The sequence below is a fragment of the Pongo pygmaeus genome, chromosome 11, assembly GCF_028885625.2.
Source record: "Pongo pygmaeus isolate AG05252 chromosome 11, NHGRI_mPonPyg2-v2.0_pri, whole genome shotgun sequence".
Lineage (NCBI taxonomy): Eukaryota > Metazoa > Chordata > Mammalia > Primates > Hominidae > Pongo > Pongo pygmaeus.
Genome location: NC_072384.2, coordinates 85,367,630 through 85,395,574, shown reverse-complemented (window position 1 = coordinate 85,395,574; position 27,945 = coordinate 85,367,630). Strand labels below are relative to the sequence as shown.

At 32.5% G+C, this 27,945-nt stretch overlaps 1 protein-coding gene and 1 long non-coding RNA gene across 2 annotated transcripts in view; both read left to right on the top strand.

Moving 5' to 3' along the window:
• Positions 1-12,265, top strand: part of LOC129031695 (uncharacterized) — a 249,247-nt gene extending 236,982 nt beyond the window's left edge. Inside the window, exons 7-8 of the long non-coding RNA XR_010122857.1 lie at positions 7,093-7,192; positions 11,443-12,265. This is a non-coding gene — a long non-coding RNA (uncharacterized LOC129031695). The remainder of the gene's footprint in view (positions 1-7,092; positions 7,193-11,442) is intronic.
• On the top strand, positions 194-2,933 carry LOC129031583 (ETS-related transcription factor Elf-2-like). The gene is made up of 2 exons (XM_063647258.1): positions 194-205; positions 1,725-2,933. Exons 1-2 carry the CDS (start codon positions 194-196, stop codon positions 2,412-2,414), a joined length of 702 nt encoding a protein of 233 aa, XP_063503328.1. The 3' UTR covers positions 2,415-2,933.
• Positions 12,266-27,945: the final 15,680 nt, after the last annotated feature.

Sequence of the window (27,945 nt, the reverse complement as noted above, 5' to 3'; positions counted from 1 at the left end):
CAAACATCAATTCCCTTTTTTATTCATTTCAAAGTTTTAGCTACCAGTACACTTTACTTCTAAATATGTCATCATACATCAATATAACTGGGAGTTCAATATTGTTTACATATTTATAAGATAAATTTTACATAAAGTAAAATGTACCTTTTAATATATTTAATTTTTATTTTATTTTAGATTCAGGGGATACATGAGCAAGTTTGTAATATGGATATATTACATAGTGGTGGGGTTTGGACAGCTAGTGTACCCATCACACAAATAGTGATTATTGTACCCAATTGATAATTTCTAAACCCTCATCCCCACTCTAACCTCTCTTGTTTTCGGAGTCCCCAGTGTCTATTGTTTCCATGTTTATGTCTATGTGTACTCATTGTTTTGCTCTCACTTATAAGTAAGAATATGTGGTATTCGATTTTCTGTTTCTGAGTTATTGTGCTTAATGACCTCCAGATCCATCCATGTTGCTGCAAATAATATGGTTTCATTCTTTTTAATGGCAGCATAGTATCTCATGGTGTATATGAACCATGTTTTTATTAACCAATCAATCTTCGATGGACAGTTAGGTTGATTCCATGGCTTTGCTACTGTGAATAGTGGTGTGGTAAACATGAGGGCAGGTGTCTTTTTTATACAATAATTTCTTTTCCTTTGAGTAGATACCAATCTGTGCAATTAAATGCACCAATTTTAAATTTACTGTTTAATGAGTTTTCACAAATGCTTGTAGTGTAATCCAAAACCATACCAAAAAATAAAACATTATTATTACTTTATAAAGTCCCTGGATGTTCCTTTTCTTTTAATTACTGACCCACCCATCAGAATTAAGTTTTCCTACAAAAGGCTAGTTATATCTGTTCTAGAGCTTTACATAACTAAAAGAACGTGTATATTTTGTATAAAATTTTCATTCAAAATATAAATTTTTCAAATTAACCCATTTTACATATAAATACTAATAATTCCTTTCTTTTAATTACTGAGTAACACTTCATTGTATAAATATATCCAAATAAGATTAAACAAAGAAAACCACAGCTATGTAAAACATGGTAAAACTGTGAAAACCAAAGGCAAAGAGAAACTCTGGAAGTCAGTCACAAATAGAAAACACATTGCCTCCTGGAAAGTAATAATAAGGCAGATAGATGAGTTTTCAACAGAAAGTATATAACCAGAATACAATAAAATGTCATATTTAAAGTGCTGATATATGTTATTTAAAAATAAGAAAAGAAAAAGTAAAGAAACCACCAACCTTAAATTCTATACTTATTGAAAAATATCCCTCAGATATATCTTATAAATATGGCAAAATAAAGGTTCTTTTTCAGAAAAAAAAAAAACAGTATGTTGAGAGACTTTATTCGCAGCAGGTAGGTAAGTATCAATTAATGTAGTTCTTCAGGATAAATTAAAAGAATCTCAAATAGATGAAAATTATCCCAGATAGAAGCATGGATATTCTGGAAAACAATAAAAATCATGAGGAATATATTAAGTGGAATACCTGGACTATTAAATACTTATTTATTTATTTTATTTATTTATTTATTTTAAGACAAAGTTTCACTCTGTTGCCCAGGCTGGAGTGCAGTGGTGCAATCTTGGCTCACTGCATTCTCCACCTCCTGGGTTCAAGTGATTCTCCGGAATAGCTGGGATTACAGGCACCTGCCACCAAGCTGGGCTAATTTTTGTATTTTTAGTAGAGACTGGATGCTTCATCCAGGTCTCCTACTACCACTGCTTCTGTGTCAGCAACAGCAGCTCCAAGGACAGTTCGTGTGACAATACAGATACCTGTTGTAATGACACCATTGAGTCAGAAAATTTCAACTGTGGCAGTTCAGTCAGTTAATGCAGGTGCACCATTAATAACCAGCACTAGTCCAACAACAGCGACCTCTCCAAAGGTAGTCATTCAGACAATCCCTACTGTGATGCCAGCTCCTACTGAAAATGGAGACAAAATCACCATGCAGCCTGCCAAAATTGTCACCATCCCAGCTACACAGCTTGCACAGTGTCAACTGCAGACAAAGTCAAATTTGACTGGATCAGGAAGCATTAACATTGTTGGAACCCCACTGGCTGTGAGAGCACTTACTCCTGTTTCAATAGCCCATGGTACACCTGTAATGAGACTATCAATGCCTACTCAGCAGGCATCTGGCCAGACTCCTCCTCGAGTTATCAGTGCAGTCATAAAGGGGCCAGAGGTTAAATCGGAAGCAGTGGCCAAAAAGCAAGAACATGATGTGAAAACTTTGCAGCTAGTAGAAGAAAAACCGGCAGATGGAAATAAGACAGTGACCCACGTAGTGGCTGTCAGTGCGCCTTCAGCTATTGCCCTTCCTGTAACTATGAAAACAGAAGGACTAGTGACATGTGAGAAATAAAATAGCAGCTCCACCATGGACTTCAGGCTGTTAGTGGCAGTACTGACATAAACATTTGCAAGAGAAGTCATCAAGAAAAGTCAAACAAGACTTTAAAACATTTTTAATGCATATACGAAAACAATCAAACTTACTGGAAACAAATTACCTATCCCATGTTTCAGTGGGAAATGAACTACACATTGAGATGCTGACAGAAAACTGCCTCTTACAGTAGGAAACAACTGAACCCATCAATAAGAAAAAGGATTGAAAGGGACCAAGCAGCTCACTACAATATCAAGTTACACTAAGACTTGGAACACTAACATTCTGTAAGAGGTTATATAGTTTTCAGTGGGAGGGGTTGGGATGGGTAATCTCATTGTTACATATAGCAATTTTTGATGCATTTTTTATGCATACCAGCAATTATTACTGTGTTTGCACAGTTCTCACTTAACTGGTGCTATGTGAAGACTCTGCTAATATAGGTATTTTAGAATGTGAATTGAAGAATGGATCCCAAAAACTTCGGAAAGAGGATAGCAAAAAAAGATCTAGTGCGATTTTTTTTAAAAAATAGATATATATGCATATAAAATATATATATGCATATATGTGCATATATATACCTATATATGTGTGTATACATACACACACATATATATATATATATCATATAGCTTAAGCTGATTTAAAGCAAAGGCCTTAGACTAATTTTCGGTTTTCTTTCTTGAAATAAGCTAATGGCTTGTTTGAGTAAAGCTATTTTATTAAAAGAAAAATTTTAAAAATCTTGTACCTAGAACAATATTGTTATGGAATTTACATGTATCATTTTATATGGTAGTTTAAGTCTGTCAGTTTCTTAATTGGACAAATTAACAGTTGGCTCTGGCCTTTTGCTATAACATGCCTGTGTCACTCAGCCCTGGCACTTGTGCGGACGTATCATTTTCAGTTTTGCTGTCACTTGGAAGTTCAGGCTTAGCATGCATTTTTGTCAGGTAGCTCTAATACCTGGAGTTTTCTTTCTTTCTTTGTTTTTTTGTTTTGTTTTGTTTTGTTTTGTTTTTTTTAGTTGAAGTTTATGAGGGAAATACCAGTGTTCTGATTTGAACTATAATAGTTTGTATATTCAACATTTGAAGTATATTCTATTTTGTTGTACTCTTGTTTCAAAGTGTATTCAAGTAGGTTTTCTGAAATATAGAAATGAAATTAAAAAAAAAAAAGACACTGCCAGATTGGGAGAAAAACACCAAAGAACAAACCTCAATTGTTTGCTTTTAAAAAGAGATCCACTGAAAAAATAATGTTATGGATAGGCTGAAAGTAAAATAAATAGAAAAATTGTTATTAAAATAATAATTAAGAAAGATAAATTTGGTTATAGTAACATCAAAGCAGAATTAATGCAAGAAATATTACTAAAGATGAAAGAGATATTTTACAATGATAAAATATTTGGTCAATCCGAAATGCCTAATAATCTTAAAATATATAAAGCAAAAATAGATAAAAATAAAAGAGAAATATGCAAATTATCTTAACATTTAAAGATTTTAACATGATAATCATAAATTAATGGAGCAGCAAACATATGTTCATTTAAAATATAGAAAACTATACAATAGTATTTATCAATTTGATGTAGACCTAATCTACAAAATATATTATCCTCAAGTTCATACGGGTCATTTGTCATCTCTCACAAAACCTTCTTTATACACAAAATTTATATACACTGAAAGTTTGTGTATTTAGGTATATATACATATATGTGTATATATATCGTTTACAAATTATAAAGAAAGGAAAAACTGACGAAAAATAAGCAAAATAATTAAAAAGCCACTTCACAAAAGATGATATGTAAGTGGCCAATAAGCTTATAAAATATAAGTTTAATACAATTTTTTTCAGGGAAATGCAAATGAAAATTACAATGAAATAACAGTATACTCTTGCTAAGAGTGACAACTCCAAGTGATGGTGAAGATACTAAGCAATTAAAACACTCATACATGGGAGGTAAATTTTTACAACCATTCTGAAAGAACATCTTTTTGTCAGACTCTACTAAAATTTAACATCTTTCTATTCCTGTGATTCAAGAACCTCGCTCTTATGAATATACTTAGGAGAACTGCACATACATATTCATTTCAACTTCATTTGTAGTTGCTCAAAACTGGAAACAACCAGAGCTTATTAATAGAAGAATGGATAACTAAATTGTGGCATACAAAAACAATTGATTAGGTCACAACGATAAAAAACAATCTACTGATGTACTCAAGAATGTGGATGAACCTCACAGATGGTATATTGGGAGACAGAATGCAGATGCACATAAGCCCATAGAATGTTATTCTGTAAATATGCTGAAATTCAATTTAACAACAAGCAGAATTCATGGTGATACAAGTTAAAATAGAGGGTATGTGTTTACGGGAAGCAACACAAGGGACCTTTCTGGGATGTTAGAAGCATTATATATTGATGTTGGGAGTTTTACATGTGTGGTGTTTACTAAACAATATTGACATTATTTCATGTTTCTATATTTATGCTAACCATCAATAAGAATTTAAATAATATATATTTACATATCAATCACCATTTATATCTCCATCATTGTTCTCTTTATCTTCTTTGTCTCTATCTCAGTATTATTTATTAAGATGGAAAAGTTCATGTTCAATGGACAGAAGATTGTATTTTCAATTTAGGGAAGACATTGTAATCTTCCATGTAACTATTTTTCTTCATTTTAGTAGTTTTTGTATATTGTTTATATATTATATATTAAATTTCAACATGTATCTAATCTTATAATTTAAGGTTTATCACTCATTAATTTTAATAAATTATATCTCAGTCATTACATAATTTCTCTTGTTATACTTGCTTTTTTAGTACATTTATCCTTACTCTAACACATGTGATATTAACTTATCATTCTTGTTTTGTATTTATTTGCCATGGATACCTTTGTCTAAATACTGATTTTCAATCATTTTGACCTTTTGCATTAGTGTGATTTTACTAAAAATGCATATATCACTGTTTGTTTTTCTTAACTCAATCTGAAAATTTCCTTGGTCTCATTTACTCTCCTTTACTAATCTCAATTAATCTGAAGACTTCTATACTTGATTTGAATTCTTTTGACTCACTTTAGTTATTATCCATGTTGACTGCCCCATTTTTTTTTAAATTTTACTTTCCCCACTTATTTTTGCAAGCTTAAACAAGCTGCTATTCAATCTATCTCCTTCTGCCTGCTGACGTGGAAGTTCCTCTGTATTTTCTGTTCCATGGATGGTTACATTTTTCCTGACCTACAAATAAATATGACTCTAATCATATTTGAAAATAACAGCAGTTTTTTCTCCACCGATACTTTTTCCTATATGATGAGACTTGCTCTATTGTGTTGGCATTGAGTTGGAACTAAGCCCTCACTTGCACCCTCTCAATCTCAGCACCTCTTTGCTTCAGGTGCAAGAAGTCTTTTGATAGAAGGAATGATGGAGAAGACATTTGCATTCAGGTCACATCTTCCTAATACATGTTGCAGGGTAGTTTTCAGTTTGAATTTGAAAATTTGATTATATTATCTCTCAAACTTAGACTTCCCATTTTGTATTATTTCCCACGGTGTATTGAGGGAGAGGGAAAAGAGCAAGTGGGGAGACTTCATTATTACTTTCTGGAGATGCAGGGAGCACAAAGTAAAAAAAACTGTATAATTAGTTGCAATTTAAAAAATGCCAATATTTGTGAAACAAAATGAAATTTGGGTAGAAAGAGCAGTTAAAATCAGTATACAGTAGTCCCACCAGTCTGCAGTTTCACTTTCTGTGTTTCAAAAAAAGGTGGCTACAGAACAATAAGATATTTTGAGAAAGAGAGGTGCCACATTCACATAATTTTTATTAGAGTATGTTGTTATAATTGTTCTATTTTATTATTGGTTATTGTTAATATCTTATTGTGCCTAATTTCTAAATTAAAATTTATTATAGGTACATGTGTTTAGGAAACATTGTACAGTATATATTGAGTTTGTACTAACTCTGATTTCAGGCATCCACTGTGGATCTTAGAATGTATCCCTTGTGGATGAGCAGGGACTACTGTATTTTGCAGTTCTTTGACAACTGTATATTAGTATTGGTCTAAAAAAGCATCTAATCATGTTCTTACATAAAGATGGTAAGCTCTGAGATAAGGGTGATAAATTGTTTTTGACAATAAAATATGTTAAAGTCTATGAAAGAACATTTTTAATTGCAAATTGACAAAATAGAATCATTACATGTTATCTTTAAAGACATGATAATTATATGTAAGTTTTAGAATTTTATGGAATGATTTACATGGTTTCTAATGTTCTTATCTTGGGATATAAATAAATTTCAAAAACTTATGTTTTGTTCATAATATTTTGAATATTTATTTCTTAACAAATTACCTTGCATTTACCCGCATTTAACTTGTATTCTGCCTTTTTGACTATGCTTTCTTTTTTTTACCTGCTTGTTATTTTATTCTCTTTTTGTAATCTTAGAAAGTTTAGAATCATTTGCTATTTTGACAATTTCATTCTTAATATAATTTCCTGTTTCTTTTCCTTTTTCTCATTCTTCTTCTCCTCCTCCTTCTTTTTTTTTTTTTTCCTTTGAAGATCTGATATTGGTAAAAGTATGCTGAAAGTAAACTTACGTGATAACCCAGCTTCACACAATAGGAGTGGAAGTGTGACCAGGTTGATTTGCCAGAATATGGTACGTACTTGCTATGAATGAGAAATTGGGAAATGGACTTTTGATCTAGCCAGGGTCAGTGCAAATACCATTTTGCTATGTGCTAGGATGTTTGCCAGTTATTTAAAAGTATCTGAACAGAACCACAGGCTAGGAATATTAAAAATCCCTCTGAATTTTACGGGAATCTTGCCCCTATCAATTGGTAATATCAGCAGCTGTAGGACAGATTGACTTGACCAAATAACTATCAACACTGCTACAGCTTTGTCTTATGCTTCCTCTGGCCATCTATGTGAAGAAACCTGTAACCTTTGCTTGTGTCTAATGGCATCTTTCCATCACACACATCCATTGCTTATTATAATTATCATTTTATCAACAACATAGAAAGAGCAGAGTTCTGGAAGAGCAATATCTTAGGTCGATCTTTTCTCTGATCTAAGACTTGGCACAGTGAAACTTTCTCTTCGGCTGTTTTTGGAACTATGATGTTTTTGCTTGAGCTGTTTTAATATGAATCTTATCTGTCTTAGTAGTACTATTAGGTTTCTTAAGAGGATGTGCATATCAACTGTAGTCTTTTGAAGATTTTTGTTCAATAACTTAAATTTATTGAATGCTTATTTATACGTATTATTATTTACTTGAAATAATCACATCATGCTCCTTAATAAGTTGAAGAATAATTTTATTTTTCTCTGGAGTTTTGTCAGTTTTTTCCCCAACATGTTTTCTTTAAAAAAAGTGTGTTCCAAAATAATTTATATAAATTTTGAATTTGTGTTTTGGAAATTTCAATTGAAACTCCAACAAATCTTATATTCCATGTAGTATTTCTGAGGTAAAAATCTTGGTAAATTTTTTCAAAAATTTTTTCAAAAACTTACTAATTGTTCTAGTCAGATAGTTTTCTCTTTTTAAAGTTTGTTTTGCAATAGAGATTTCTTACCAAAAATGATATTGACAGTTCAGAAAGCTAATATTTTCAACCAATTATTTCTGAGTTTTGTTTTCTTTTATTATCTAGATTATATTAATTCTCCAGTTGTGTGTATTTTGATCTATGAGTTATATTTGATTAAAACTTAGGCTTCATATGTAGTGTTGATGTTGTCTTCCCTATTAATAAAATTGAATGAAATGTTATAAGTTCTCTCAGGTACAAGTCAGTTTTAATGTGTTATATTCTGAAAGTGTTAGGGATTATATTTTAAGTAATTTTTTTCAGAAAGTTTTAAAATTTATGGGATGTGTATTAAAGTCTAAAATTTTGCAGTAAACATTTAAGGATAATTAATTTTTAAGAATTTCTCAATCATTGTCATGGCAGTTTTTTTCTCATTCAAGACTACTTTATTCATAAAAAGCACATTCATATTATATTTTTCATTCTAATAAATAATTTGAAAAACTTATCTCTAAAACTTTTCTTTAGTTTGTTTTCCTAAATACATACTTTTACATTTGATCAGTTAAGCCAAACAGCAGCTAGTGGGGAGAGTATGAGGTGATAATCTACCTAATGAGGGGCTTTTCCTTTTGTAGTAAATGTGAATAATTAGCTGGTAATATAAGTTACGTTGTTTCTCTGTCTGGTATGACAAAATTTCTAAAAGTAATAAATATTTATGCTCCTGGAACTCCAAGGTAAAAGGCATTCCAAGAGATGTCCTGCAAAGTCTTTTTCTAACTTCTCAGGCAGTCCCCAGGCCAAACATGCTGCTCTTCCCAAGGGTCATGGACTAAAGACTTACAGCACACACTGACTCCTCTGTTACAACTTTCATCCATTGCAGTTCATGAAAAGTTGTGCCAGCTTTCAGACAATGAGAACATTTCTTTGTCTAATGTCTTTCATGTAAAAACACTAAATAAATAAATAGGTGATGTTTTGATATTACTGTTTTAGGCAAAGATATCCTCTCCACTTCACTCAACCATAATTTTTAGTCAGAATATATCATAGGGAAGAAATTTGGATTTTCCAGCTTGTTGCTTTGTGTACATATCCAAGCTGCAAATACTAATGTAATATGACACTTCAGAGTGAAATAGCATTTATGCCATGTTCACACAGCTTAAAGCATGCTTATCTTTAGATTTTGTTTTATGCAACAGGTTATTTTCTTGTGCTGTAACTTTTTTAGTACAATTTTAGTGAAAAATAATGGGTCTACAAAGTTTTTTAATATTAATAAAAAAGTGCTGTAGAAAGAAGAATGTCCTTCCAAAGAATAACTCCCTTACAGCTCTCCTCTACCAACAACAATCTTTTCTTTTTCTCTTCTAGAAAATATAATAAAACTTTGTTATATTTTATGACAATCCATATGTATTTAGTTTCAAATTGTTGTTTATTCTTTATGCAAACTTTTTTTAAAGTAAGATAGTTTTTATTCCTATCTATGAAAATTGTTTGTCTTTTGAATTAGGATTAAACACATCATAATTTTTTTGAACGCTGTAGAATATTCAGTATGAATGTTGAAACCTATTAATATTACAAAGTACTTATTTGATAAATAATTCACTTTTATTGATTAATTGTTTCATATTTGGCTATTTGAAATTGTCTTTTAGTTGTAATTGCACTCCAATATTCATTAGCTACCTTTTTTTTAATTTTAAATTTTTTACTTGTTTTCAAAACCTTCACTTTTCAAAGATTTGAAAGTCTTCTGCATATTCAGTATGAATATTCCTCTGCTGCCAGATTTGCATGATCAAATGGCACTGAGAAGGCAATGTTTGCCTAGGCTAGAAATAATTGCTCCTTAGACAAAGGACATGCATAGTCATTTAGAGAAAGATCAAATGGAAAGTTTAACAATTTAGAATTGAGAAACTTTAAGGTTACTTAGACTACAGAGAAGTTTTTATCGGGAGGAATATTTTAAAAAATAATTATTTCTGAACCTCCTTTCTGCTCATTCAATATTAAAGTAATATCTTTCAGGAATGCTTCTCAATAGATGTATATGAGTAGAATTTAGCTGTTATAGACCTAAAGTTTAATTTTTTGTGTGTTTGCTCAAAAACAGGCAAGAGTACTGAATTGTGTACATTATTAACTAAAAAGTAGTAAGAGCAAAGATGCTTGTCTCTTTCTTCCCCTCTTAAATCTTCATCATCTACAACAGTGCCTGGCATATAGTGTTTATTGAATGAATATTTTTCTCAGTATACTATTTTTATAACTATTTCTAATTATACATTACATTTAGATAGGCAAGAGTAATAGCATTTTACATGGGAATTCCCTTTATATCACAATAAATATGTTAACATATAATTTTTACATTTTGGACTCATATTTGCAAGATAAATATTATTACCATTTTAAAAGAGTGAAACATTTAAAAATTTTCATTTGTTCATGATAATAGAGCTATTGTCTTTATAAATAGGCCCAGGAAGCAATTATATTTATTTGTCATTTAATATTCTTTTCTCTCTGCTTAAGTATCTCTTCTGTGATAAGTTCTCATCTCCAACTGGTATTATAAATGTCTTTTATTCTTTTTACTTCAAATTCAGGCCTGACGCTTAATCTCTGCAAATTTTCCGACTGCACTTGGAACCGTTTACTATCTGATTTCAACTCAGTTTAGGTGGCTGGAATCTAATTAAATTCACATTCATAATGCATCTGTTAGATGCTGACCTCTGTCCTAGAAACTGAGGACTCTATAGTTGAAGAGGCATTTGGGGAGACTCATTTATACATAAATGACTCTAATATACGAAAGTCTTTGTTCAGTGCTGTAAAACAGCTGTCAACAAAGGCCTCTACTAAAACACAGGGAGCAATTAATTTGAGTGAGAAAGAGAACAGAGAAGGCTTCATTTTCAGATTTTGAGATGACATGTGTAATGAGTATGATATGATATGGTATATATCATGCACATGAAAATAATTTTGAAAATAACTGTACTGAAGTCTTTTCCAAAGCCCAATATATGATTCAGTATTCCCAGTAGCAGGTCTTTTAATTTTAATAATTTCAGAAAAAAATGAGATTTTTCAGTATTTTCAAATTAATTTACGTTTATCCCTCTCTAGTTTGCTTGACTTACACTTACATTGGATATATTTATTAGTTTCAAAGTATAGGTGGGTAGGATATAATAAATAAATAGAAAACCCTGCCAAAAGTCATTATATGGCATCCAACAAAATATATATTATCTCATAAAATCTACAATGGCCAGAGTCTTGGGTTATTTACCACATCTTCCTCTTTGTTGTTGTTTGGATTGTTTTTTAGCTGACACAGACAGAAAGAAGAAGACAAGAGCTACATCTCTTGGAGGAAACAATTAGTGATTAGGCCTCTATGCTGATTTGTATCTGAATCGGGTGAAGAATGTAGGGAAGATAATTTGCCTTATTGGTTTATCTTATTTTAAATTTTTATTAAAACACTCAGTGATTTACTTATGTGTTTTCTATTCTGTTCAATAAGATTGCTCAGTTTTCTCTAGGTGCATACTGTTTTAAACAATTTGGCAGTTCTTCATGGTAGAGCTTATTCTTATTAAGTGCTTTTGCCAGTTATCAAATAAATGATATGCTTCTTAAAGTAATGTCCTTTGGAGGTCAAATGGTTGTCAAACGAATTCTTTTATCGTCTAAATAATATGTCCTCATAATTTAAAATTTATTTCAGTGGCCAACCACAAAATCACATTAATTGATTATTTCAATATTTGCAGTGCTTGAAAACAATTGCTATAGAGAATGTCAATCAAACACAATATTCTTTGAAAGAATTATGAGGCAAAAGCAGCCACTCTTCTCCAGTGATTGCATTTATTATTTATTTATAATTTAATTTTAAGATAGTTCCATGGGAAACAGTTATTCATTCTAACAAAGAGTAGAGAGAATCATAAATAATATAATGCAGTAAATTATGTGCATATTTAAAAATATTTAAGCATATAAAGCAAAATGAGTTTAATATACTTCTATGTATGTATATTACTATGAGGTTTACATTAATAGAACACTTTGCTCTTTATTCTTTATATAATACCTATTTCCATTATGTAACCTCTTTTATAAAATTAAATGACAACTAGCTCTGCAATTTTTGTCTCATGGCATTTTTTTCCGATGGAGTGTAATTTCTTTAGCAGTATAATGCTATGCAGTGTTTCCTGTGTATTATTTTAGGAAAAAAAATTTTAATGTTTTAAATGTCATTTAAAATGACTCATTTTAATGGCTCTGTATTATGAATAATCCTATGCCAAAATTGCATGCTTGTCAAAGAGTTGTGCTACTATAATATGTATATCTCTACATTTGTATGCATTGAAATGTTTCATTTTCACAATTTTATTAGTGATGAATTTTTTTGATTAGGCATTTCCACAGTCAGGTATACAAGGTCCATTGCCTCTTTTTATTCTATTAGTTTCTTGTTTGCTATAAATATCCCAAGACTATGAATTTAAACATTTGTAGTTGCAGATTTCTTTGTTGTATTTTTTTAGTTTCAAGTTGTTTCAAGTTTTCCCTCTCTTGATAATTTGGTTTTAATGCATGAATTGCAAATACATTTCTGACTTCTAATATTCATAATTGTATAGTGTTTTGCTGTATGTAAAATGGAAGTAATTATTTGATATTATATCTATGTATAAAATATGTAATATTTAGATTTTTATGATTCAAAGTAATATTTTGTGAAAAATGTAAAGTCTTCCTTATGTCAAAGGAAGAAAACATTAAGCAGACTTTTTGCTCATTTCAGTCAACAGAATTTGTGATGAACTTGTTCCACAGAGAGGGAAAGAAGGTAAGAGATGGCTGAACTATATCTGGATAATTTATTGAAAATAAATGAATGGAAATGTAGACATTAAATTAATAAAAATGTGAGCAGATAAATAAAAAAATTGTTTATTTCATCTCCTGTATCTCATTCCCCACTCCTAATTTCTAGAGAGACTAGTGAGAACTTTCTCGTATTATTCTTAAAAAATGAGATGGAATTCAGTCCAATGACATATAGAATGCTAACTGACAATCATATTCAAAATAAAATTCACAAAGAAATCAATACATGTCAGTTATTTGGGCCATTCTAAGCTACCATGTATTTCCTTTTCCTGAATACAAATTCAAGTATGAAAAAAATACATGAAATACAAAGGCTTCTCAATTCTTAAGTCATACAAATGCTTAATGTTTATTTCAAACAGTTTCATTTTCTGAAAATAGCTTTATCAATAAGATTTTCAGGTACGTTTTTATTAAAATACTACAAAAATCAATTTCAATGGTAACTTATTCATGTAACTATGTTAACGGAGAAAATGATTTTTATCAAATTATCCAGAATTGCTTGAAATGAATGCTAGGTTCTTGGTTTTAAAGTAATTCAGAAAACAGAAAGGTATCTTTAGAATTAAATAATAAAGCAGTGAGGGGAATATACTTACAATATTTCTCAAATGTGTTAAATCACTTGCTAACTTTTCTTTTGTGGAATATCTAATAGTTTTATTTTTGTTTCACCCCATGCCGGTATGAATCTGAGTTATGAAAAACATGGTTAATGATATTCGAATATTTTTGTTTTCAACATCATCCAAGGCTCTTCCAACATTTTGTGAATAAATACAAAGAAAATTAAGTTATTTTTGAACTACAATGTCAATAACATGCCTAAAATACTTTTTTCAATCAATTTAAAATGTTAAAGTGTCTATGAATGTTACTGAAATTACCCTATTCCTAATGTTAATATTGTTAATAGCAGTGATAATATTAATACTGTTAAAAATGTTAATGATATTATATCACATTAATACAAAAACCGTACAACAAATATAGCTTGTTTTTCATGAAATGATACTAACATTTAGGCTGGAACAGAGGGTTTTGGCATTTGTTAAAATAATAAATAAAAACATATTGTTTAGTCTTCACAGTTTCTATTTTATGTAAATGTTAGATCAAGTCAACAAAACTCTGTAAAGAAAGGGTTAATTTTATTGTATGGGGGACTTCAATCATAATAATGCGGTCTACTGATAATAGAATTGTATATGCAACATTTCTAAGCAAAGTAAAAATGAAGAATAACGTATGATATACTTTGAAAGAAGAACAGTTTAGGAAACTACTGCAAGCAAATAGTCTTTGATAAAGGTTATTCCTGGATGTAACAACACAATTAAAGATCAGCAATTTCAGTAAGTGGCATAATCAATATCGTATTTGTTTGCTAGTCACCAAAGACTTTAAATACATTAAAAAAAATTAAACAGGTGCTTCGGTATTCACTGGGAAAATAATTTCAAAAACGCTTTTTCTATTAAGTAATCTCTTGCTTTGGTACACTCAGTTATAATGTCTAAATAAATCCACAATTCTATAAAGTCAAGCATTATCTTCTTCCGGAGAATGGAAGAATAAATATACCAAATAAACTCACCCTACAATTTTCACTATTCAGAATATGTATGAGCTACTAAAAGCTGCATATAAAATTACTATACGGAGTTGGATATGTAAATAAACATGATAGAGTTCAATAAAATCACAAAAGCAAGTTTTAGAATAGTTGAAGATCCATTTAAAATACATTTGTCTTAACCAAAAGAGTTTCTGCTTCCGCAGACGCATATAAAGAATACTTTGTTGGCCAAATACACATACATTGACAAACACACATCACGCAAACACAAACACATGCATGCATGTACACACACACAATTAATGCAACTTTCTTGCACATTACCATTTAATACATTTTGAATATTTAGTGATGACTATATTTGTATATTTAAAATGTCAATTATAATGGAACATAATGGATTGAATAAAGGCGAGATAGTAGAAATATTTGAGTTGTATTGTCATGAGTATTTCTTTAAAATAATAATTGAACATTTTGATATGAATCCACCTACTACTTGCTCACATGATTTTTACATAGTTTGTGATATGTGTCCCCAACCAAATCTTATCTCAAATTGTAATCCCATGTGTCAAAGAAGGGACCTAGTAGGAGGTGATTAGATCACAGGGGCTGTTTCCCCTATGCTGTTCTCATGATAGAGAGTGAGTTCTCACAAGATCTGATGGTTTAAAGTATATAGCTTTCTTCTCTCTCTCTCCTGCCTTGCCGTGGTAAGATGTATTTTGTTTCACCTTCTGCCGCAATTGTAAGTTTCCCGAGGAGTCAATTACACCTCTTTTCTTTTAAAGTACCCAGTCTCAGGTAGTTCTTTATAGCAGTGTGAAAATGGACTAATACAGTTTGCATCTCAACATATCACATGGTCAGTTAGAAAAAGTAAAATAAATTAAGATGTGCTCAATTATGTAAGCAGTCCTACATAAGCAATTTAGTAGACAGGTTACTGAAAATTTTACATAAAATAGGTAACAACATTTGGGTCCCAAGTTTTTTTGATAAATTAATCATTTTGATCCTGTTGGTCATCTTTAATTTGATCCCCAATTTCCTTTCAATGTTAATATTTTACAGTTTGACTCTCATGATAATTCATCTCTTTCTTCTTTTATGCAAATATTTATTATGTACCTTTTATGTTTTGGGACTATTTCTAACCCTATACTGGTGAACAAGATGGATAAAGTATATATCATCATGGAACATACATTTAAGTGTGGGGTAAGCAAACATAATTTTCTGTGTCTCTGTTGCAAAGTCTTTTTTATTTGTTCATTTCTTCTTTTCCCTTCTTTTGTTTTCTTTATTCAACCCTTTACAAATGTAAAAATCATTCTTAGTTCATGGGCCATACAAAAAAATAGGTTATAGGCCATATTTGGCCCAGCAGGCTGTAGTTTGCCAACACTCGTTACAGTTCAATGGTGTCACAATGTTTGGTTTTGGTTGTCATTATAAAGATAGGGAAACTTATTGACAAAGGGACAAACATGCCAGACATCCTATAAATAATAGAACAATCTCAAAAAATAAAAATTATAATTGAATGTCCAATAAGACTTTTAGTTATCCTAATGCCGGTCATTAAAGTGAAATATTTGATAATAGTGACATGTATCAAAATACAACTTTATCTTAGAAATTAACACAAATTATGTTTGCAAGATTTTAAAATTCATTAAAATTTCTAAGAATAAAACTAAGAATAGTACTTTTCGTTGCTGTTATTAGGAGTCATTACTAAAAATTGTTCATCAGAAACTGCATATGGAAATCAATTTAAAAATACAATGTACTTGCATCTGTCTGCATTTATAACTGTATCACATTCACTATAATTTTTTAAGAATAAAATTATATTTTTTGTTTCTTCTAATATACTATTATTTTATTTTAAATTACCCTTGTTTTATTTTCCTTTATGTAACAGTCAAGAAATCATATGCACACCCACCCACACATACAGGCAAAGGCAATTATAAGTATTTTATGTTATTTCTGAATTTCATTTTATAGTAGGAGTTTGATTAATTTAATTTAAGCCAGATTCTATCTTGGTTGTTTTCTATTATCAAAAAAATGACATGGTGAAAGTAAAAGAAAGAAAAATGATAAATTTCTACATTTGATTATTCCATATGTGTGTGTGCATACACACACACACACACACACAGTCAGGCGTGTGCGACCATGCCTGGCCAGTTTATTTTTTTTTCTTTCTTAGAGACAGAGTCTTCCTATGTTGTTCAATATTTACATATTTTAAGACATATGTTTTTCGGCGATTACACAGAATTGATTAGAATTTGAATTCTTTGCCCAGTAAGTTTGCTCATCAAAATCAGTGAGAAGCAAAATGTTATCTAATATGCATTTGGCAATATGGTTTTGCAAACTATTTAGTCCTTACTCTGTGTTCATTTTTCTGAACCCCTCTGAAGTTAGGTCGCTTTTCTCATTTCACCTGTTAACTTATTTAAACTTTACTTTCTTGCTAGCATTTGTGAAACATACAGTTGTAATGTTTTAAGCATTAGGGACACTATCACAAAAGTTATCATCTTAAAATCATACATGACTAGTGAATGACAGGTAATGTGAGTTGAAAATAAAAGCTATCCACTTTCATATGTGAGTGGTAACTTTAACATTCTTTTTATCTTTAACTCATAAAAAAAATAGCTGCTTCCCGGAGACAGGATAAATAAGATCATCTAACAGTAAGTTCAAGCTTGTTTATTTCTATCTAAATAGTTTTTTATGTGGTTAGATATTTCCACATTAAATTGTGGGGTTTTGGTTGAGGTTAGTATAATATCCTACTTAGGTTGAAGCCCTCTAGTGATCTCAAGAGAGATGGAATTACAAGAAAATTTAGAGACAAAGAGCCATTATGTGAAAAAGAATATCAACTAACAAGTCTCAAGTGTTTAAAAAATACCTAATACTCTGAAGTTTATGAGGTCAGATTCTTTCAGAATTCTTTTCTTCTTCAGTTAACATTGAAAAGGAAATAGTACATTTCCAGGTTCTCTTGAAATTATCCTTGTGACTCTAAACTTCTAAATGGAATCAGTTTAATATTCAATCCTAAAATGAAAATTGTGTTTATTCTTTCAATAATGCTATGTCAGACATTTTTCTAGGTCCTAGATATGGATCCGGGAACAAGAAAACGAGGTTTCTGATCTTGTAGAATGTGTATTCTGATATACATGGTGGGAGATGGTGATGGGAAGACAATCAACAAATACATGTATTATTTTAAAAATTAAGTTTAATGCTAAGTGCTAAGAAAAAAGTACATATGAGAGGATGGAAGACCTGGTAATTGGTCAGGGAGTCTTCATAGGATCATCAACGTTTTAGTTTAGATGTGAAATGCAAGAGAGAACCAGCCATATAGCAAAGCATCCAGGCAGAGGGAACTGCCAACGCAAATGTCAAGGCAGAAAAAATAAATTTTTTGAATTGTTTTAGAAATGCAAGGGCCTGTGAACTTTCAGGTCAGTGACTAAACTTGACAGAGGTAGGTTCAAAGTGTTTTTGGAAAGGTAAGGGGTGAGATTACAAAGGACATTGAAGAGTTAAATAAAGAGTTTAGATTTTAAGTAAAACAGAAATTTACCAGAATATTTTGAGCAGTTGAGTATCATGATCCAGAAATGATACAGAGGAATTTTTATAATAATGAAACAATACAAAGGCTATGGAAGAGGCTATTGCTGTTACCCAAACCAAAGAGAATTGTGACATAGTTGGAATGGTAGCTGTGGATAGGGATTGAATTATAATTTTGGTTTTAGAGTAACTAAAATTTACACACACAAGAAATACATAAGCTCCATAAAAGTAAAAAATATAACAGTTTGTAAATGTTTGTTGAATGAGTGTATAGTTTAGATATGGGTATTAAGGAAAAAAGATAATTCAACAATACCTCCTAGGTTGGGGACTAGAAACTGTGGCAGATGACGCTATTTATTAAGGAGGATACAGGACTGACTTGTAGTCCTTTAATATTAATAGTCTGTAGCTGCTATTCCATTGTCTTCTGTCTTCTAATATTGAAGACACTGGAACTCACAAACATGTTTTAAATTTATAGACAATTTTTTTCTTTTGCCTGGAAGCTCCTTAGATTTTCATTTTGTATTAAGAGCTCATATATTTTATCAGGGTATGGTTAGTTTAACATTTGTCACAACAATCTTCTCTGGAACTAGATTGACTCTAAAAACTAGAAGACTCATACCTAAAAGTAGTTTATCCCATAATTTACAGGTGAGAATTAAAAATGGAAGTTCTTGAACTGAAAGCCAGAATAACAAAAAAGTGTAATTTTTTAACAAATGGATGAACATAACATTTATGAATATAATTGAATATAAAATAAGATATAATCAGAAATGTATCTTTAGTCATAGTATTTATTGAATTTATTTTATATATAACTTATGTAAATAATAACATTTTAAATAGTATTTATTTTATATATAATTTTAAATGCTCTGGGGGCATGAACATACACGTATAAAAACTGAACACTTTATTTTATTATATTAATATGTTGAACATTACAAAAATTAGTAAGATCTTATACAGGCATATCTCATTTTACTGTGATTTGCTTTCTTGCATGTAGCAGATACTGAGTTTTACAAATCGAAGATTTATGGCAACCCTGCATCCAGCAAGTCTATCTGTACCATTTTTTCAACAGCATGCTGTCACTTGGTGTCTCTGTTATATTTTGATAATTCTTGCAGTATTTCAAACTTTTTCATTATTATTATTTCTGTTATGCTGATCTGTGATAAGTTATCTTTGATGTTCCTATTATAATTGTTTTGGGTTGTTATGAACCATACCCATACTAGATGGCAAACTTAATCAATACATTTGTGTGTTCTGACTGCTCCACCAACTGGTCATTTCCCCATCTCTCTCCCATTCATCATGTTTTTTTTATTTCCTAAGACAGACAATATTGAAATTATGCCAACTAATAACGCTACAATACCCTCCAAATGTTCAAGTGAAAGGAAGAGCCACATGTCTCTCATTTTAAATCAAAAGCTAGACATGATTAAGCTTAGTGAGGAAGGTGTTTCGAAATCTGAGATAGGCTGAAAAGTAGATTTCTTCCATCAGTTAGCCAAGCTGTGACTGCAAAGAAAAAGTTCTTGAAGAAAATTTAAAATGATATTCCTATGAACACATGAATGATAAAAGAGCAAAAGAGACTTATTGTTGATATGGAGAAAGTTTTAGTGGTCTGAATAGAAGTTAAATCAGCCATAAAATTCCCCTAATTCAAAGCTTAATTCAGAGCAAGGCACTAACTCTCCTCAATTGTATGAAGACTGAGAGAAGTAAGGAAGCTCCAGGAAAAAATGTGTGAGGCTAGCAGGAGTTGGTTCATGAAGTTGAAAGAAAGAAGCTGTTTCCATAACATAAAAGTGCAAAGTGAAGCAGCAAATTCTGATGTAGAAGGTGTAGCAAGTTGTCAGGAAGACCCAGCTAGATAATTGATGAAGGTGGCTACACTAAACAACAGATTTTCAATGTAAACAAAACAGCCTTATGTTAGAAGATGCCATCTAGAACTTTTATGCCGAAGAGATGTTAATACCTGCCTTCAAAGCTTCAAAGGAGTGGCTCCCTTATTAGAAACTAATGCAGACGGAGACTTTAAGTTGCACCCAATCCTCATGTGATTACAAAAATTCTAAGACCCTTAAAAATTATGCTAAATCTGTCTTCCTGTGCTTTATAAATGGGAGAATAAATCCTGAATGGTAGCACATCTGTTTACAGCATGGTATATTGAATATTTTAAGCCCAGTGTTGAGACCTACTACTTAGAAAATAACCATTATTTTCAATATATTACTGCTCATTAACAATGCACCTAGTCACCCAAGAGCTATGATGGAGATGGACAGGGAGATTAATGCTATTTTTGTGCCTGCTAATACAACATTGGTTCTGCAGCCCAAGTATCAAGAAGTAATTTTGACTTTCAAGTCTTATTATTTAAGAAATACATTTAATAAGACTATAGCTGCCATAGATAGATTCCTCTAATGGCTCTGGGCAAAGTAAACTGAAAATCTGGTGGAAAAGAGTCACCATCCCAGATGTCATTAAGAACATTCATGATTCATGGGAGGGAGTTAAAATACCAACATGAACAACAAAAAGTTCATGAAAAAGTTGATTCCAATCCTTATGGATAACTCTGAGGGATTCAAGACTTTAGTGGAGAAAGTAACTGTAGAAGTGGCAGACAAAGCAAGAGAACTAGAATTAGAAGTAGAACCTGGAGATGTTACTAAACTGCTGCAATCTCATGAGAAAACTGAATGGATGAGAAATTCCTTCTTATGAATAGCAAAGAAAGTTGTTTCTTGAGATAGAATCTAATCCTCGTAAAGGTGCTATGAGCATTGCTGAAATAACAACAAAGGACTTATAATATTCCATACTCTTAGTTGATAAAGCTGTGGGAGGGTTTGAGAGGATTGATTCCAGCTTTGAAAAATGCTTTACTCTGAGTAAAATGCTATCAAACAGCATTGGATGCTACAGAGAAATCTTTCATGAAAGGAAGAGTCAATCAATGTGGCAAACTTTGTTGTTGTCTTGTCTTAATGGATTGCTATAGCCAACTCTACCTGCAGGAAACACCAGCCTGATCAGTCAGCTGCCATAAATGTTAAGGCAAGATCCTCCACTAGCAAAAAGTTTAGGACTCGTGGGAGGTTCAGATGATCATTAGCATTTCTTAGCAATAAAGTATTTTAAAATTAAGTATATATATTGTTTTGTAGGCAAAATAGCATTGCACGTATAGACTACTGTATAATGTAAACATAACTTCTATATGCACTTAGAAATCAGAAAATCTGTGTGATTTGCCTTATTGCGATATTCGTTTTATTGCAGTGTTCTGGTACTGAAACCATATCTTTGAGGTACGACTGTATATCAAATAAGTAAGGAACGTGAAAAATGGTGTATCCATGTGAAATGTTAAAGTAGGTACTGGATCTTCATTAGTGATTCCCTGTTGGTAGAAAACAATAAATTCTTCAATTCCCTGGCCATAATTACTATTTCAGTTATGGGCCAGTGGCCAATTCTGGCCAATGAGAGTGAGAAAATCTCACTTAATAGAAGCCACCAGAAATATCTCTCACTGAATGTAAAAGAAAAAAAAAATGCCTCTAAATTGAAGCAGACTTAAGATGAAGTTAAAAATCGTAGAAAACAGTGCAAAGATTTAAAGAAATTATTCCTTATAATATCTTTTATCAACTATATCAAAAGTTGTCAAGAATGTCCTCATATATCTTTCAAACCAGTTATATGTTTATTTCAGCCTTTCAGTTTTATTTATATATATATATAAACACACACACAAATAATTTTCATACATATGTGTGTAGAGAGAGAGAGACAGTTATGAGAAAAAAACTCCTTGGCCAAATATGAAAGAAATAAAACAGATATAATAAGTCACTATAGAAAATAATTTTAAAAAGTGAAGTAGAAAAAGACAGTAAAATAGAAAGAAAGGCTTTTTAAAACATATTATGAGAGATGTAGGAAATAAAATCACGGAACATAGCAAAGGTAGTTAGGAAGTTTTCAAAGAGGATTAAGAATATCTTCTTTGAGTACATATCCCTTCAATATATGTACTCAAAGGAATAATTAGACTAGGTCTGCCTACAATCTTTCTTTCTTTAATGAATTGTATCTCATTTTATAGAAAAAAAACTATGTCTAATAATTATTTTAGCTTTTCTCAATGTTTAAGCTTGTCATCTATTTCAAATAACACAAAGGATAAAAACATACTTTGAATAAGCTTAAAGTTATTGAAAACTTCTACTGGAATTACTTCAATATATTCTTTGCATATTTAGTAAATATGATGTATGTTTCATTACGGTAAGATGTCCAAGGAAACTATTGGTTTATATAAAACACTTAAAAATAATACCAAACGAACAACAAATTTACCTCTTCTTGAGATGGTAAGCTTACTATTACCTTTCAAAAAGATATTTAAAATGTATGCTGTGTAGAAATATAATGGCATGCTTGTATAATAAGGGCTTAATTAGATTGTATACCATAGTAAAATGTTAAAATATAGTTGTTGCAAGATTTATTCTAAATAAGGAAATGGTAAAAAAAGATGTGCTCTTCACTAACAAAATATCACTATTCTATTCTGGCATTAACAGACACCATATTCCATATTCAGAATAAAATTAGTGCAAAGTGCCATATTTTCCAAGTATAAAACATGACTAGGATGACTCCAGAGCTTCAGTAGTAGTTTCTTTGCTGTCAGCAAAATCAGCGGGGGCTGCAGCCAAAAGCACTGGAGCTAGTTAACAGCATAAATGTTTCTAGAAAAGAACATATTCTGAAGTAAGATATTTTAGTTCAACATTCTTCAAAATTTACCTTCTATATATGGATTTGAGTAAGGTTTGAATTTAGAGGTTGCTAAGTAGAATATAAGAGGATTGGAGATTCTCTATATGTAGACAAGTGATTAATCACAATAATTAAAGTCAGTCTGTCGAAAGACACCTCAGGTGGTGCAACTATCTCACTCCAATGTATGTTGTACCTTGCTTTAAAAAAGAATTAACATTTTGAATATAAACAAATGTGCTGCCTATTTTCTAAGAAATCCTGTTTTATAATGAATATATTTTTGTATATATTTATATATATACATAAGTGGAATAACCCATATTTTAATAATTACATAAACCATTTTATAAATCAAGAGAGGAACACTAAATTTACTATAAGCAGAAGGACAATGAAAATAGTTGCCATATATGTGTGTGTATATATATATATGCGCTATGGAATACTATTCAGCCAAAAAAGGGTGAAATCATGTCTTTTGAAGCAACCTGAATGGAACTGAAAGCCATTATCCTGAGCGAAATAACTCAGGAACAGAAAGTAAAATACTGCATATTCTCACTTATAAGTGGGAGCTAAATAGTGTGTACATATGGACACAGAGAGCAGAATAATGGACATTGGAGACTCAGAAAGGTGGGAGGGTGAGAGAAGGGTCAGGAACGAGAAATGACCTAATGGATACAATTTGCACTATTCAGATGGTGATTACACTAAAAGCCCAGACATCACCACTATGCAATATATCTGTGTAAGAAAACTGTACTTGTACCTCCAAATCAATAAAGGAAATAATTTTAAAAAATAAATAAATTTGTATGCTTAGTAACAGAATTACTTTTAAATAATAAAAACTATGTTTTTAATACAGTAAATGTCTCAAATTCCAGGAACCAATATGTATTGATTTATATTATTGATATCCTCATTTACATTTGTGACAATATGTCAGAATCTCCGAATTTTTTAACTGTTTTTATGTGCCTGTAGGTAATTTCATCTTGAATTTTTGATATTTGAATATAATTATTAGCAGTTATCAAGTGGTTACCTTCTTATAATGATAATGCTACCTAGTATATAGTGCCAATAAATATTAGTTTTATTACTATTATTATTAGTGCAATAAAATATGAATTTATAAGGTGCAGTGTGGATTTAGGGTAAGAAACACAGGAGTCTACAGAGATGGAGAGGAATGCAGTATGGATATGAATGTAGATATTGATGTAGACATAGGCATAGAAATAGATATAAACAGACAGACATTGATTAGATGTAGATAAAGATATAGACATAGGGACATGGGAATAGATGTAGGTATAAATATGTGAATGAGATATTGGTCATATAGATAGAGACATTGATATAGTGTATTAGTTCATTTTCACACTGCAGATAAAGATATACCTGAAACTGGGAACAAAAAGAGGTTTAAATGGACTTATAGTTCCATATAGCTGGGGAGGCCACAGAGTCATGCCAGGAGGTGAAAGGCACTGCTTACATGGCAGAGGCAAGAGAAAAATTAGGAAGAAGCAAAAGCAGAAAGCCCTGAAAAACCCATCAGACCTCGTGAGACTTATTCACTATCATGAGAAGAGCACAGGAAAGACTGGCCCCATGATTCAACCACTTCCCCCTGGGTCCCTCCCACAACACTTGGGAATTCTGGGAGATTCAATTCAAGTGAAATTTTGGTGGGTTCCAGCCAAACCATATCATTCTGCCCCTGGGCCCTCCAAATCTCATGTCCTCACATTGCAAAACCGATCATGCCTTCTTAACAGTTCCCCATAGTCTTAACTCATTTCAGCATTAACCCAAAAGTCCACAGTCCAAAGTCTTATCTGAGTCAAGGCCAGTCCTTCCACCTATGAGCCTGTAAAACAAAAGCAAGCTAGTAGTTACTTCCTACATACAATGGGGGTACAGGTATTGGGTAAATATACCCATTCCAAATGGAAGAAATTGGCCAAAACAAAGGGGTTACAGGGCCCATGCAAGTCCAAAATCCAGCAGGGCAGTCAATTTTTTTTTTTTTTTTGATATGGAGTCTCGCTCTGTCACCCAGGCTGGAGTGCAGTGGCGTGATTTTGGCTCACTGCAAGCTCTGCCTCCCTGGTTCATGCCATTTTCCTGCCTCTGCCTCCCAAGTAGCTGGGACTACAGGCACCTGCCACCATGCCTGGCTAATTTTTTGTATTTTTAGTAGAGACGGGGTTTCACCGTGTTAGCCAGGATGGTCTCGATCTCCTGACTTCATGATGTGCCCACCTTGGCCTCTCAAGTTGCTGGGATTACAGGCATGAGCCACTGCACCAGGCCACAAGGCAGTCAAATTTTAAAGCTCCAAAGTGATCTCCTCTGACTCCAGATCTCACATCAAGGTCACACTGATGCAAGAGGTGGGTTCCCATGGTCTCTAGCAGCTCCGACCTATGACTTTGCAGGGTACAGCTTCCCTCCTGTCTGCTTTCACAGGTTGGCATTGAGTGTCTGTGGCTTTTCTGGGTGCACAGTGCAAGCTGTTGGTGGATCTACCATTCTGCGGTCTGGAGGATGGTTGCCCTCTCTTCTCAGATGAGGGCACCCTCTCCTCCCCAGTAAGATGCAGTGTGGGGGCTCCAATCCCACATTTCCCTTCCACACTGCCCTAGCAGAGGGTCTCCATGAGGGCCCTTTCCTTGCAGCAAATTTTTGCCTGGGCATCCAGTTGTTTCCATACATCTTCTGAAATCTAGGCAGAGGTTCCAAAACCTCAGTTCTTGACTTCTGAGCACCCACATGATCAACATCACAATGGAAGCTCTCAGGGCTTGGGGCTTCCACTCTCTGAAGCCACAGCCCAAGCTGTACATTGGCCCCTTTCAGCCACAGCTGGAGTAGCTGGGACAAAGGGCACCAAGTCCCTAGGCTGCTCACGGCATGAGAACCCTAGGCCCTTCGAACAAAACCAGTTTTTCCTCCTAGGCCTCTGTGCCTGTGATGGGAGGGCCTTCTGGGAAGTTCTCTGACATGGCCTAGAGACATTCTCTCATGGTCTTGGGGATTAACATTAGGCTCCTTGCTACTTATGCAAATTTCTGCAGCTGGCTTGAATTTCTCCCCTAGAAAATGGGTTTTTCTTTTCTGATGCATTGTCAGGCTGTAAATTCTCCAAACTTTTAGTCTCTTCTTCCCTTATAAAACTGAATGCCTTTAACAGCACCCACGTCACCTCTTGAATGCTTTGCTGCTTAGAAATTTCTTCCACCGGATACCCTAAATCACCTCTCTCAAGTTCAAAGTTCCACAAATCTCTAGGGCAGGGGCAAAATGGCACCAGTCTCTTTGCTAAAACATGACAAGAGTCACCTTTGCTCCAGTTCCCAAAAAGTTCCTTATCTCCATCAGAGATCACCTCAGCCTGGACGTTTTCATATCACTATTGGCATTTTTGTCAAAGCCAATCAACAAGTCCCTAAGAGGTTTCAAACTTGCCCACATTTTCCTGTCTTCTTCTGAGCCCTCCAAATTGTTTCAGCTTCTGCCTGTTACCCAGTTCCAAAGTCACTTCCACATTTTTGGGTATCTTTTCAGCAACGTTGCCCTCTACTGGTACTAATTTACTGTATTAGTCCATTTTAATGCTGCTAAGAAAGACATACCCAAAACTGGGAACAAAAAAAGAGGTTTAATTGGACTTAACAGTTCCACATAGCTGGGGAGGTCTCAGAATCATGGCAGGAGGCAAAGGCACTTCTTACACAGCAGTGGCAAGCAAATTAGGCAGAAGCAAAAGTGGAAACCCCTGCTAAACCATCAGATCTTGTGAGACTTATTCACTATCATGAAAATAGTATGGGAAAGACTAACCTCCAAGATTCAATTACCTCCCCCTGGGTCCTTCCCACAACACATGGGAATTCTGGGAGATATAATTCAAGTTGAGATTTCAGTGAGGACACAGACAAACTATATCATATAGTTTAGATAGATATAGTGAGATATGAGGGAGACATTGGTAAGGGATGTACTTAGAAGAAAAACTATCATTTAGACTTTATAAAATTATAAAACAATTACTGGGATAAATTATTAGCATAAGAAATAATGCACAAAAGGGTAAAGGGCTAAAAATTTATTAGAGTGTTATAGATTTAAAAGACCTTCTAAAATCTCCCCACTGTCTCCATACACATACACACCACTTACAAAGTTTCAAGTTTATTAGGGCAGGATGTAGAATACATGGAATGTATGCTGTCATACAGAACATATAATAATGCAACAGACATTTGTGAGACACTTTCTTGAGTTGTTTTCCATAAAAGTTTCCATGCTGTACACAACACTTTTCTGCTAGAATTGAGAAAGAGGCTAATTTCTTGTTGTGACCTGCCCATTTAAACTCTGGGTAATTTAGCCATCACTGGAATAAACAAACAATGGCTCCTTTAACTTTCTCTAAGCTATGAGCCTCTACTGGCCCATCAAAGCACACTCTTTATGGATGAGAGGATGGAGAGATATGTAAAAGAAGTCAGCACCAATGCCTCCTAGATTATACTTCCACCTGCAGATCTCTAACAGACTCAAAGCCCATCTCTTCACGTACAAACACTATGTGGCTGAGTGTACAGAATGAAGAGCTGTAATGGTTAAACAGAGAAGGAAGAAAGAGGACTTTCTACAGGAAGTTAAGACATTGCATTTAAGTTATATGTGATGGGAGCTAATTAAAATTTTTGAGAAAAGTAAAGACAGGATAAATTATTCAAACTTAAAAAGAAAAACTTTCTTTTTTTGGAAGCAGAGAAGACAAAATGGAAGAAGGAGAGATTACAGAGATTTGAGATCTCAGGGTGAGATGATAGTCTTAATAAAGAA